General features: G+C 37.8%; 1 protein-coding gene across 1 annotated transcript in view; it reads right to left on the minus strand.

The window, feature by feature from the left end:
* LOC109461976 (BAI1-associated protein 3-like) overlaps nt 1–11,710 on the minus strand; it is a 16,109-nt gene extending 4,399 nt beyond the window's left edge. Inside the window, exons 1-8 of the mRNA XM_019758459.1 lie at nt 11,107–11,710; nt 8,161–8,248; nt 5,236–5,319; nt 3,075–3,182; nt 2,596–2,655; nt 2,194–2,221; nt 1,339–1,377; nt 888–1,021 (exon numbers count right to left, since the gene is read on the minus strand). Coding sequence (XP_019614018.1) covers nt 888–1,021; nt 1,339–1,377; nt 2,194–2,221; nt 2,596–2,655; nt 3,075–3,182; nt 5,236–5,319; nt 8,161–8,248; nt 11,107–11,195 — 630 coding nt within the window. The 5' untranslated portion in view covers nt 11,196–11,710. The remainder of the gene's footprint in view (nt 1–887; nt 1,022–1,338; nt 1,378–2,193; nt 2,222–2,595; nt 2,656–3,074; nt 3,183–5,235; nt 5,320–8,160; nt 8,249–11,106) is intronic.
* Nucleotides 11,711–13,268: the final 1,558 nt, after the last annotated feature.

Below are 13,268 nucleotides of genomic sequence, written 5' to 3' on the forward strand. Positions count from 1 at the left end.
CTGAGTGTGTAGAAACAAGTACAGTAAAGAGCTGTTTTTCATATCCAAATGGTATGATTTTTGGCTTCGGAAGCATATTCCAGCAAAAGGAACATGTAGACTGGCCTGTATTTTCTGATGGATACTACATGTACCTCAATAATGGCCATTTTCAAACTGTAGGTTGTGTAGGTTTGTGACCAAAGTAACCAGTTACAGAGAAACCATGACATGACCGAGAAGATCAGGAAGTACATGTATTTGCAAAGAATAATCTGCTTTGAAGGTTACAAGCTGTAAAAAAATATTGAAAACAGCATCAGTAGAAAACACAATCAAAGTGTGACAGTAGAACAACAACCAAAAGACCTAGAGAATTAGTATTTCACCTGTAACATGAATTTCAAACTGAAAATTTTGCTGCGTAAAAACAGGACAACTTTTAACTAGAACTCATGAACTGGTGTCAGGTGTATTTTCACTCTGAGGGTCTCCTACCACAAACTTCTTTCTCAGCATTTCTTGCACCCTCTGTTCCTGCTTCTCCTCTTTTGACATTTTCCCAGTGGGTGTAGATGGCTGTAAAAGCAATTATGGTTTCTAATCCTTTTGTACACAAGTAATTTACATTGTACAGTAATAAAGTTCCTGTAACCATGATTTTTTATGTGACCTCAGGAGGAAGCTAATAGTATAAACATTTTATGCTTAGCCTCTCCAAACTGAATTTCATTCTCTTCATTGTTTATCCTGATGAAGGCAACAATGGTCATTGATAATTTGAACTCTATGTACCTTTGTGTTAGCATAAAATTTAGCATTGTACTGTCATTCTTTTCAAATTTTTCATGATCCAGCCTTCCTATCTCTCCCAACTGATCAGTTTTCTGCAAGCCCTCCTCTCGTACCTTGTCCTTGCCTCTGCTCTTCCTCCGTTGTCTGTCCTTGAAGCTTAGTCGGTTCTTGGGCTTCCCTCCAGGAGTGGATGGGGGACTGAAGGATGGTGGGACAATTCCCAACATGCAATAGGGGTCGCTGTACCCTGTAATTTGAAAGCAGAATGCCATAGATGTATAAGTCATGCTGTGCACATTGGATCCACTACATGATAAATCTATGAAAGCTTTCACATTTGCCATTTACTTTTTAGCATCAAAGTTATAGTCAATTTCATGCTAAGATAGTTCAATATAATAATGTTATAAGAATTATGTGGGGATAGATGACTGTTTTCAAGCGCTGGTAGGCCCCAATTCGTGTAATCTTGAGATACAGTATACTGTCAGTTCACATAAAAACAAAATATGCCATTCTTTCTTGAATGAACCATTTTTCTACAAGCACCTAGAGTTTACTAACCATTTGCATCCTTTGCTTCTAGATCCTTTGCTTCTGCAACTGAAAGGGCAAGGGAAGTGTTATGAAAGATCATAAAATTGCCGCAACTAAAAAAATGTGAGTACTTTGAAAAATCTTTCTTAGTTCTGTAAGCAATAGTATCTGTGCTGTCCTTGGTACTGAACCTAGCATTGGTCAGTCTGTATTGTAATATTATAATTATGTCATTCTGATACATTCATATATAGCAATGCCAAAATGTTGCTTGTGTCATCTATTGGGTATAAGGCCTCTGCATTGCACAATGGATAACTTTTGGGCAACAATGCTAAGTTCAGCACCAAGGACAGTCACTGTGGTAAAGTGCTTTCACTGACAGTAGTGTGCCAAGATTGGAGCTAAATAGCAGTGTGATGATGTTACAAAGCTATAGCATGCACTAGATGGTAGAGAGCCCAGTTTTCCTCATACACCATGCAGTAGATAAGCTAGAATATATTACCATAACTAAAATGATAAAGACACCCTTGACTGTTTCCTAAGGTATTCATGCCTGTCTGAAAAGAGTGATTTTATCATACAGTTGGTTCCTGTGGTTGGCCTAACATCCGTGTCCATAATATCACCAGGGTTCGTAATATCGCCACCTTGAGAAACAGTGTGCTTTAAGATATTTTTACTGCAACATACTTTTGGTATGCACTCCTGCACACCTCAAATGTACATACCTAGGGTGTGTTGCAGTAAAAATATCTTTAAGCACCCTTTTTCTCAAGGTGGCGATATTATGGACTATGGTGATATTATGGACACAGATGTTAATGTTTAGGGTTGTCAGTGTGTGTTAAATGTTCATAGCTTGTAAGAAATGTTTACCTGTTACGTTCAGCACACATTTTGGGGCCTGTAAGTAGAGGAAGCTTGATCACTAACACAACATTTGGACACATTGAAACATACTAAAACAAAAAACTTAGCAAGGTCTCATATTCCAAAATTCCTTGTTACTACAAACCATTTACTGAAATATATATTTTACACAATAAAGAAAACAAAGCTAAGGTTGTTTTATGCCTTGATCATAAGAACAATTCAAGAATTTGTGGAACAATTAAAAGATACACTAACGTCTTGTAAAAAATGTAATGTGTGACAAACTTGCTTTTGAAGTATTTATCTATTGCCAATTAGTTTGCTTTGTATAGCATATCAGTAAAAACAGCCATCCCCCATTTCAATCAAAACTTGACTCTAACTTTAAGTAGAAGTCCCTCCTACCTTTAGTTCTTTAGCCCTGTCCAGCAGGGCCCTGTGTCTGTCTTCTGTAAAGTGGAATACCTGGGGGAAAACATGTTATTTTTGATAGTACTGTATATTTCATGCACTTATATCTAGCTGCAACTGATGAATACAGATGGAATGCTAACAAGAGAACTTCAAAGAATGCGCTGCACTATTGAGATTTGTTTTAAAAGTAGACTTTACAAACAGCTTACTTCTAGGCATTTGATCTGCTATCAGTGCAGGAATTTTAACAATGCTCTTGTAAGAAGTGTTAATAATATACACACATTAAATTTGGCTAAAGCACTACTGGCTTTGAAATGCTGTCTCAGTCTTTAGTCTCAAGGCAGAAAGGTCCAATATCTTGTTACCTTATTTACATTAGAAGAGATGAATTAGAAACACTTTTTTCAAGTACTTTCAATACACAGTGGATTTCTAATAATTAGCAGGTAAGTGAAATGTTGTTGTACCTCTTGGGCATAATTGTACAGGTCTTCATCGAAGGGAGAGTGTCCGTCACTGGTGGTGCCTATCCTGTGTCGGATGGTGTACATCAACTCTTTGTACAGGGTGTCCAGCTAGGAGGAGGGGGCAAAAAAATAGAATCAAATGTGTGTCAAATTACGATAGCTTTGAGGCAACAATACTAAGTTCAGCACCAAGGACAGTGGTTTTCGCTGACAGTAGTGTGGCAAGATTGGAGCCACATAGCAGTATGATGAAACTAAAAAGCTGTAGCACTAGATGGAAGGGAGTCCAGTTTTCCTCATACACCATGTTGTAGTGGATAAGCTAGAATATGTTAATTGAATAATTAATTCAAATGTATGATGCCCTTTATTGTTTCCTCAAAGCTGTGCAAACTGCAAATTTACAAGGTATTCACTATTAAGTAGAAAATCTACAAAGGTATTCACTATTTGCCACAGTTTGTGATATATTAACAACCATGGCTTGAGACGGGAAAACAACTATAATTGTCCAATTCGAATTTTTATTTATAATAACAACCAAGACGTATAGGTCAGGAATCTGATTTACAGAAATTCAAGACATTCTACATATCTCAAGAAGTGATGTGGGGGTATTTTAACCAAAAAAAAGCAGTTCCAATCAACTATCCTGGTGGATTGCGATTTAATTTTGCACACATTATGAAGGATTGCATGATAGATACACCCTATCTATCAGTGCAACTGTCCCCAATTAATTTTGAAAATTACATTTAGGATACATTGCTGCATGATGTACACAATGAAGACCCAACTGTGAAGCATCAATTTCCCAACAATTGCACCAAGAAAATTATAAGTTTAAGTATAGAATGTGGATTATCTTGCTTTTTCCATGTTTAACCTTGTACTCAATACACATTTGTATGATGATACATTGTACTTTGGCAACATGGGTAACATAACAATTAACATGAACCACACAACGTCATACATATTTATTCCATGTAATGTCGCATGCACTACATGTTTTGAATGCTCATGCAAAGTTACAGAATGAATTTTTCATTGCGACCAGAACTAGATGTCTGCCTTCAAAATTATGTACATCAAGATCCATGTAGTACTACAATGTATGAATCTTTAAAAACCATAATGTTTCTGTCTCTAATGTTAGTTCTTAAGTCCCAAATGTTGATTAGCTTGAAACAGTTATCATGGAGCATCAAAATGTAACTATGGATTCCCTATCATCACCTACATTAATTTTTGTGCCATTGATATTCTTTTTCTTACCATCATAAAAATTGAACAGATGCAAGAATGTCAGATCAAACTTAACACAAACTTGTTGCTGACACATCTGGGCCAGAGCTGCCCAGAGCTCCCTTAGCTGTCTAGACAGAGCCAAGCCTTATATAAAACTGCTTACAAAATCTTGTTGGGATTGACCTGTTCACTACATGTACGTTACAACCTCCCGCACACAGGCGTAATGTAGCAAGTCTGGCGTTACTCTATCGCTATTCCCATGGCAAATCCTCCAGGGAACTTCACTCGCTTGTTCCCCCACTCCAAAATTCTCAGCTAGGACACGTTTTGCCACTTCTACAGAAGCAAATTACGCTTTCTTCTTCCATATTCCATCTCTCAGGAGGAAGTTTCACGCTGAAAGCTTCTTTCCTAGAACGTCATCACTATGCAACAAGCTTCCTTGTGAATGCTTCCTTAATGCATGGGTACAAGCTTAAACTTCTACATGCCAGTAAAGAAGCATGATTTGCCTTCACAGTCCATTACTGTAACCCAAAACATGTGATGAGTGGTTCTTATATGAGCTTTGTTTTGTGGTGAAAATTGATAAGTAAACAATAAACCAGAAAAGTAACATTTGCAAAGCAAATGCATAATGGTTACCTTCGCATATGGTCTGCTCTGTTAATGCTTACTAAAACACATTGTATACATATACATATACATGTACATATGGTCAGACAGGAGTCTAAATCCCTCCTGCTATAAAACTGCAACATGATGTAGCTCAACACCAGTTACCATGGTAACAGATGTCTGGTTCAGGTCATTGACCTTATTGGTTTGCAGAAGAAGGAGAAGGAGAAGAGGTAACAGAGCAGAAACAATATGTTTTCCTTCAGTAAACAGAAAAAGACACTCTTACCTCATCCTTGGTGAGTTTCTGACGATCAGGTTTGACAACAGCTTGACTTTCCACAGGCAATGGCTTGTCCTCTACAAGATCCTCCTAAAACACCAAGAAAAGAACACTGTTGAAACTTTGATATGAGGGAAACTAGAAATCAATTTTGTAAAAGATTTTTTTTCGAACAAGTTGTGGAAAATTAATACAGCAATTTCATACCTGTATTCATGAAATACCTATTTGTAAAATTGACATTATTAAAATTTGAATTATTTTAGACATGATAAAAACACAAACTGCAATTGTGTAACATGTATTTCTCTACCAGATGAAACAAAGCCATGCTGGTTTGGCTCTTGTAGCACAATCACAGACAGTTGTTTGAAACACAAGACTATTGTGTCACTTGTTTAAGGATCCAAAGTTCCAGTTAAAATGCAGGTACCTAGTGTGTAACAGTTGCTTGAATGAGCTAGTTTGCTACATTACAAAAAGACCTTTTCAGCAACCTCCATGGAAATTACTTTGTTTTTCCTGCCATATGTCACCAGAAGTGATAAGTATGTGAGACCAACAAGTGGGAAATGTGCATTAGCTTGTTGCACCAACAGCTGGATATCTGGGATAATGTGCCTGATGTGGGAACACACATGTGGTCTTTAATGTGCTTATCTGGACATCTTTTGGAGCTTGAACTAAGTACCTTTTGTAACAATTAAGGTTACCAAACAAACATCACGCTTCTTGTCACCTACTTTTTTCAGGGATAATTGGTAACCAAACACTTCAGATAAAGACTTTTCTAATTGTACAGTTAGTATTACTTAGTTGTCATGGAAAAACTGACTGACAAATGCTGGCATGCTGGCATTTTGCGGAATTTATAAATCGGCACTGTACGTATGCATGTACTGCCAACAGTTCTTGAGTCCTCAGCTTTGGTAGCATGGATGCCACTGGCTCTGTATTGCTGCTAAATACCATGGACTACCCAGAACTAGAGCCAGGTCAGAGCCTTGCGGGACGTGATCTTTTTCTTTTTCTTTTAGAACAGGCGAACATCAATGCTCGTGCGGATGTCATCCATACAATTAAGTCGGTGTGGCCTTATATCCTATAATTACATGACAAGCAACTAAAAGTATGCATGCTGCACTACTTATCAAAATGCTTACAAGTACATGTGGTCTGCACCCAGCTGCCGCAAGCTTACCAGGTCACCCCTGAGAGTCAAATCAGTTTCTAATCAAGCAGGCAATCAGGTTGGCATTTTGGAGTATGATTGATGTGTCAAAAGCCTGCGATTCGTGTCAAGTCATTGACCCATTCCTACATTGTACATCAACCATTGGTAGTCACTAGGCATCCACGTTGTATTTGCTTGTAAATTACATGTATGACGCTATTATGATAAAATCTGTGTTGGAAGGACAGCTTACTGCTTGTCAATGATACCAGTTGTACATCTTTCTCACTAATATATTAATTTCCTGTTTGTCTCATTATCGTTTTAAGACAGACATTTAAAAAAATGTAATTGGTTTACATTGTAAAATTATGTTAAACATACAGTTGTAGTAACGTTGATGTTTTGCCAGTATTTTATTCCTCTTCACATAATAAAAAAATAGGACATTTTGTAACAGACACACACTCAGTCAAAAATGTGAAACTATAACAGTTATACAATTTATGTATAACAAATATCTACGACATCATAAGGTAGATATTTGTTATTGTAGCTAAACAGTTAATACATTTGTACTTAAAGCTTTCTGCAGCTTACAAATAGATAAGGCATTTTGAACGTTTTATGATAAGACACTGATAGAAGGTACATTTGTATGTTCAAAAAGTTTTAAAATGATTCAAATTTTTGTGGTATTTTGGAAGTGCTTTTTTTATCTTATCTAGCTTGACTGTAAATGATTAACAATTTGAAACTAACTATAACGTTAGTTCAACACACAGAAGATAGCAGCTTACATGTACATATTGTATCATGCCGTATACACAAACTGTGTGAAGGAACATTGTTTTTCAAAGGTAATGGAGGAATGATGGTATTCTAATGAGGGAATACAAACAGGTTTGTTACAATAAACACCAGTTGTTAAGTAGTAAACACACCAAGAGTTCAAAACTCTGCTCCTAAGTTGGAAAGTAGACAGAGCCCAGTGGCTCACAATTCTTAATCTTGTATTTTGTCATTTTGTCAGAAAACAATCAAAACCATTTAAGAATCTTTTCTAATTGCCTTGATGTTTAAAATTTGTCTTGTATGTTCTTTATAAGATTCCTTGACAGATTATTGATTTCCATTGGGTAGAAAATGCAACTGATTACACTTAAGGTTTGAATTTGCCAAACAGTGTCATTGTGCTCTTGTAACATGGTGAACATCAAAGAATTGCTTTTGGCAATTTCATTCAAACTGATGGGTTGGAATGATTCCACTCTGCGGGCAAGTCCACATAGTTACTGCCAATTACATGTACTTCAAGCATCCTTTGGGAATACCATATCATTAGAAATCAGGGGGAACTCATTGAAAAACACTTCAAGATTTTAAAATCCTGTAAATGGGTGCTTGTGGTACTACTAGATTCCATAACCACCTTTTTTTAGATGAAAATTCCCAGTAGCAGTCCAGAAGTCACCGCAACAGTTCCCAGTGTAACAGTGGGGGGTTTATGGGCGCTACCAACTGACCCTACCGAGGGGTCTAGACCTTTTAGCCGAGTGGTTAGAGCGTTGGCGTGTGGCCTGGAGGGTTGTGGGTTCGAACCGGGCCCGGGACCAGGAGGGTTTTTATCTCTTTCTACTCGCTCCTCCTGTTTCTTACAGTGGTTCCCACACTGGGAATCGAACCTGTGCCTTAGCGGTGAGAGCGCCAAATCCTAACACCATAAAAGTACTGTGAAAAATCAAGAGTTACTGTACCTCACTGCTGGCTCTCAGTCTTCGGTTTTCTTGTCTCCATGACAGTGCTGTGAAACTCTCGAAGAAATTTCCATCTGCCTCCTGTACCCTGCAAGGAGATAAAGTAAAAAAGATATATATAATGATTTTCATAATATTAAGTGTCATTTTGTAACTGGCATGAACTACGTATACATGCACTGTACATCTAAATCACTCACTAAGTCTTGTAATTTGATCTGTTGACAACTTGGCTGTTTTGCCACTTGCTCCCCTTTATAATTTACATGACGTAACGTTACGTATGTATGTGACCAGTGCATGTGAGAAAAAAAACTTGAAAATTGTACAAAAAGTGTACAATCTCGGACCATTATAATTATGGGAGTAAGTAATGCTGGGTCAACTTCGGAAATCGTAAAAGAAATAGTAATGATTATTCACATTAAGGACTATTGCTGGGTGATGTACATTGCTACATACATGTATAGTATTACACACACAGTCATGCATAAAGTTCACTGCAAAGGTCAATGTTGCACATGGCCTTCTAATCATATTCCCCTGAAGGCATGCAAAACCAGTAACTCAATAGTACAATCAGACAAATTTAAGTGGCTACACACTCATACATTATGTATGTCACCCAAGAGCATTTTAGCTGTTTTACAAGAATGTACCTGCTTGCGCAGCATTGAGACGCCACTTTTACATGCTGCTTGGATACATTATGCCCTCAGAGAACCCCCGAAGCATGTGCTGGAGTTTGAAAGCAACTGGTGAAGGGTAGGATGATTGGCAGTTACTTCTGAATCAGTACATTATACATAACCTTTTTTTTTTATTTATTAATCTTACAAACAGATGGGTTGTCCCTTCAGCCGTTGAGACTGATTTTTAAGGAAGCCCATGGGAACATGATACAAGAAAATGATGTAACATAAAATAATAATAATTAAATGTGACAAAGGAATTCGAAAATCATCAATCAAGATACAATAATAATGATCAGTCAGAGGTGTTTGAGGTGGTCAGAGGTCAAATTCCAAATAATACAAAGTAACTTTAAAAGAACCTCTCAGCAAAACTAGTTTGTCCTATCAGCAAAACATGGTGGTCTGATAAGATTGACCATGTGTGTGAGTGTGTACAAATAATCCCAAACCGTTCCTGTCTGTACTGCCTATGGTGATTTATGATGCCAAGGGAATGCAGTGGTACTAATACCTATTTTTAAAACCTAAGGCCACACCAATTTAATTTGTTGTTTCTCGGATTTTTTCCAAAAAAATCAGGAGTGACAGGGCAAAAAAAAAATTAAAAAAAAATTGGCCATTAGGCACATGGGTCCTTGGAATCGGGAAAGATGCACAGGAACAGTGGCCAGCGGACGGGAGGATAGAGGAGTGACTGTAATGGTTTGTTAATAATTTAGATATTATATGTGTTATACAGGAATGTGTTACTCTCTACTGTGTAAGTTTTGATAGGCTATATGATAATAGCGTTAATGGCCCGCCCTTTCTCGGTGAATATGGTGTACATAGCCTTGTCAGTTGCTATAAGTATAACCATCTCATAAAGCCACCTCGTTCGCTGTCTCTCACTCGATGGCTTTATTCAGTGGTTATAGCAACTGCCTTTATCACACCATATTTACCTAGGGGCAGGTCATTAACTCTTAAATCACAGTTACATCATGACTTTTATTATTAAGCATGTCATAGTAGCCACTCAAAAGTGCCATAATTGTATGTACATGTACTGTGAAAAATGTATGTATGTGTATGGAGTAAAAAGTGAACTGATAGTCATCTTTGATGTCAATGGTAGTACTGTTCTTCTAAAGAGTCCACTCAACTGTGCCTGGGTGTGATGTTAATACTACCGGTAACTTAAAGGCACTATGCACGAGTGAACTTTAAAAGCAAGGGAGAAGTTGTTAATTTAACTCAAAGGTAAATTAGTTTTTCCCCATTAATCACGATGCACTTGAACCTGGACTGGCACAAGATGTTTGACAGAAAATGTTCTGATTCTAAAATCTGACATCTAAATCTAAAGTCTAAAATTTGAGAGAAACAACAGAAAGCAGGGATTGTCAAGAAAAGCATTGGAACATATACAGTCTTACACTGTTATAAACTGTACACGATTGTGAATTGTTAACCCAGGCAATGAAGCATATCCTTTGACAGCTACATATAATTCAGACAGGTATTAGACCTGTAACGTATAAACGTACTAAATTATCTCCACTGAAAGGTGCAAATTAATGAAAGTCATTCATAATGACATGTACATGTATGACCAGGGATAACCCTTGTTGAAGAGTCCAGGATTGGAGACGATTAGACGTATCATATAACGTCTTAAAGTTCATGTTTAAGAACTGCCCAAAACTTTTGAATCGACCCAAATTTCAGCATTCAACTTCTGACATTTGCAAGCATCATTGAGTATAAATCAGGTATGCAGAGACAGTTCAAACAGACTTTTCATGCTCATTTGAAACATGATGTCAGCTAATAAGACCGTACTCAGGGCTGCCTATCAAGAAAGCAATTAGGAAAGAACCAGGTGTTAACTCAAGACACGTTAATCATCTGATTCCATTAGGTCTAAGCTGAGATAGAGAACAAGCTTTAAAACAACTAAATTCATATATGTATTACCAAACAAGTACCTGTAACTGCATTTAGTTAAAAAACAAAAAGAAAATTCTGCTTGTCAAAGGAATTGTAATGCAAGTGTTTGACTGTATAATCAGTAAAATAACTGTTACAAAAAGATACTGGTTTGTAAAAGTATTGAATGATTTGCTTAAAATTCCTGACACACTCAGCACAAATATGCACAGCAAACAAGTCAATACAAGGCTACAGTAAAACCACTGTGTAAAGTACTTGCCAAGCTTGAGTTGATAGTACACAGGCTAAACTTGTCTGTAAAGGAAGCCGCACCTACATGTGATAGTACTGCCGCATGGGAATGTGTTTGACGTGTTCAGAATCAGAGTTCTTCCGTCCTTCCTTCCTGGCCCAAGTAGCCATCATATGACAAGCCAACAGTGAAAAGACAGCTAGAATGAGGGAGGCATGTTATCTCTGGCTTCTGTGGTGACGCGAGAGTGTTGGTGAAGTCTCAGAGCGTTGTGAGAAAGGTCCACCGGAGGGCTTGCATGCACGTCATGCCCCATGTGCTGTACACAGGAAGTCAAGGTAATCCAGGTGCTACCAAATGCATGGAAAATGCACTCATCGTGTGCAGAATTCCACTATAACCACAGTAGGAGAACAAGTGCCCTCGTCATGAAAATGTAACCAAGAAGGAAGGTATGCTGTGCTTGATCAGCATTGAATGAGCGGAAAGGCTCACAGTATTTGGCTGCGGGCTGCTGAGCGTTGGGAGCTATTGGGCCGTTTGTGTGTGCTGGAGAGTAGAAGCATTGATAGGGGAGTGTCAAACAGGTGTAAACAGAACACAGGCATGCACCACCAGATACTGGCAGGGGACAAACCAGTAATGCTAGGGAAAGGGGCTGTGAGCTTTGCTTTTAACATGAAACAAAGTAACTCAATATGGCAAGAAAGACCTGTTGCATGTATTACTAACTTGGTGTTTATTTCTTTGTTGGCAAGTGGCTAAAGTGTAGTGTACTAGTACTCAAAATTATTCTCAGAAGAGCCCAACTTTTTAACTTTATGGGACTTTTGCCTCAACCATATGGTGCCAATCATCAGAGACAATTAGCAGAAAATCATCATATTCTTTTTGTCTGACACTTCATTTTCCTGCAAACATTATGTGTCAACATTATCTATATTAGAAGATTCTGAAGTAAAATGTACAGTAACTGAAAAAAAAATCAGATACTACAAAAAATGTAAAATTGGATTATGCTCAGGGCTCAAAATTAAAGGTGGTCCAATGGCCCCTGACCACTAAATTTTAGGCTGGGACAACTAAAAAGACACTTTGGGACATTTTTGGGGCAATAGAAAAGTATCAACATCAGAATGCCAGGCTGAGCCCTTTTATTTATCAGGCACTGACGTCCCAGCTTTTGGGTCCGGAAAAATCTCCCTGAATTTCCTGTCTACACTGTAATTATAGTGCACCTGGAGTGAACATTAGCAAGATAAAGCTGACTGTTGTTGTCATATATACTTCCCGAAAAACAGGTTTGGACAGTTCATGTTCACTTCGGGACAATTGAAATGTATTTTTGGGATAGTGCTGGGACAATAGGAAGAAAAGTTAATTTTAAGGCCTCCTGATGCCTTTGTTCCTCATTACTCTCCAAGCAGAGGTTAGGGTTTGGGGTTATTTTTTGGCTAACAGTGCTGGGAAAATGGGAAGAAAAGTTAATTTTGAGGCCTCCTGATGCCTTGGGTTGGGTGAAAGAAAAATTCCAGTGCAAAAAAGAAACCCCAATAAAAAAAGTCTAAAAAAAAACATGCTAAAAATACCCCAAAACCCAAACCTCTTCTTGGAGAGTATGTTCCTCACACATACATGTATGGCCTGTTCCCAGACAAGGTAAAAAGTTCAGTCCGACTGGAGATGGGATAACAATGGGGATAAGTTATCAGTTTGATTAGTCTTTCGAAAAGTACTTAAACGTCAGTCTAACAGGCAATTGAAAACTGGTTCGTGACCACTTTGGCACTAAGTCGACTCTTTTATGAATTCTAATCAAAACTGTTTACATTCCTTGATGGCTGAGTATATCCTAGCTGATTAAGCACTGTGGTATGTCACATTTAAATGCCTAATGTTCCATACATGTAATAATATATTAGCCCTTGACAGTATTAAAGCTAGGATGGCATTCTCAATTTTTTTGGAGACAATTCTAATGGTGGAAGACATTTATTGCCTCCAGATTCTCTCGTGACCTCCATTACAACAACACTGTCCTTAAGTTTCAAAGCTAAGTTACAGAGCAATCTCATGTCATTGAAGCAAACATAGGGGTACTTATCCAACCCTCATTCTCTCACTAAGTCATTCATGTTTGTTCCTGTTACAATGTGCTGTGCCTGTAAAAACAGTGTTTTGTGGGGCCATTGTACATTATGTATGTTAGCTTTTAGCGTAATACCATTCTCTCGCCACCCCTACTG

The sequence above is a fragment of the Branchiostoma belcheri genome, unplaced genomic scaffold, assembly GCF_001625305.1.
Source record: "Branchiostoma belcheri isolate BF01 breed outbred unplaced genomic scaffold, Haploidv18h27 scaffold112, whole genome shotgun sequence".
In the NCBI taxonomy this organism is placed as follows: domain Eukaryota; kingdom Metazoa; phylum Chordata; class Leptocardii; order Amphioxiformes; family Branchiostomatidae; genus Branchiostoma; species Branchiostoma belcheri.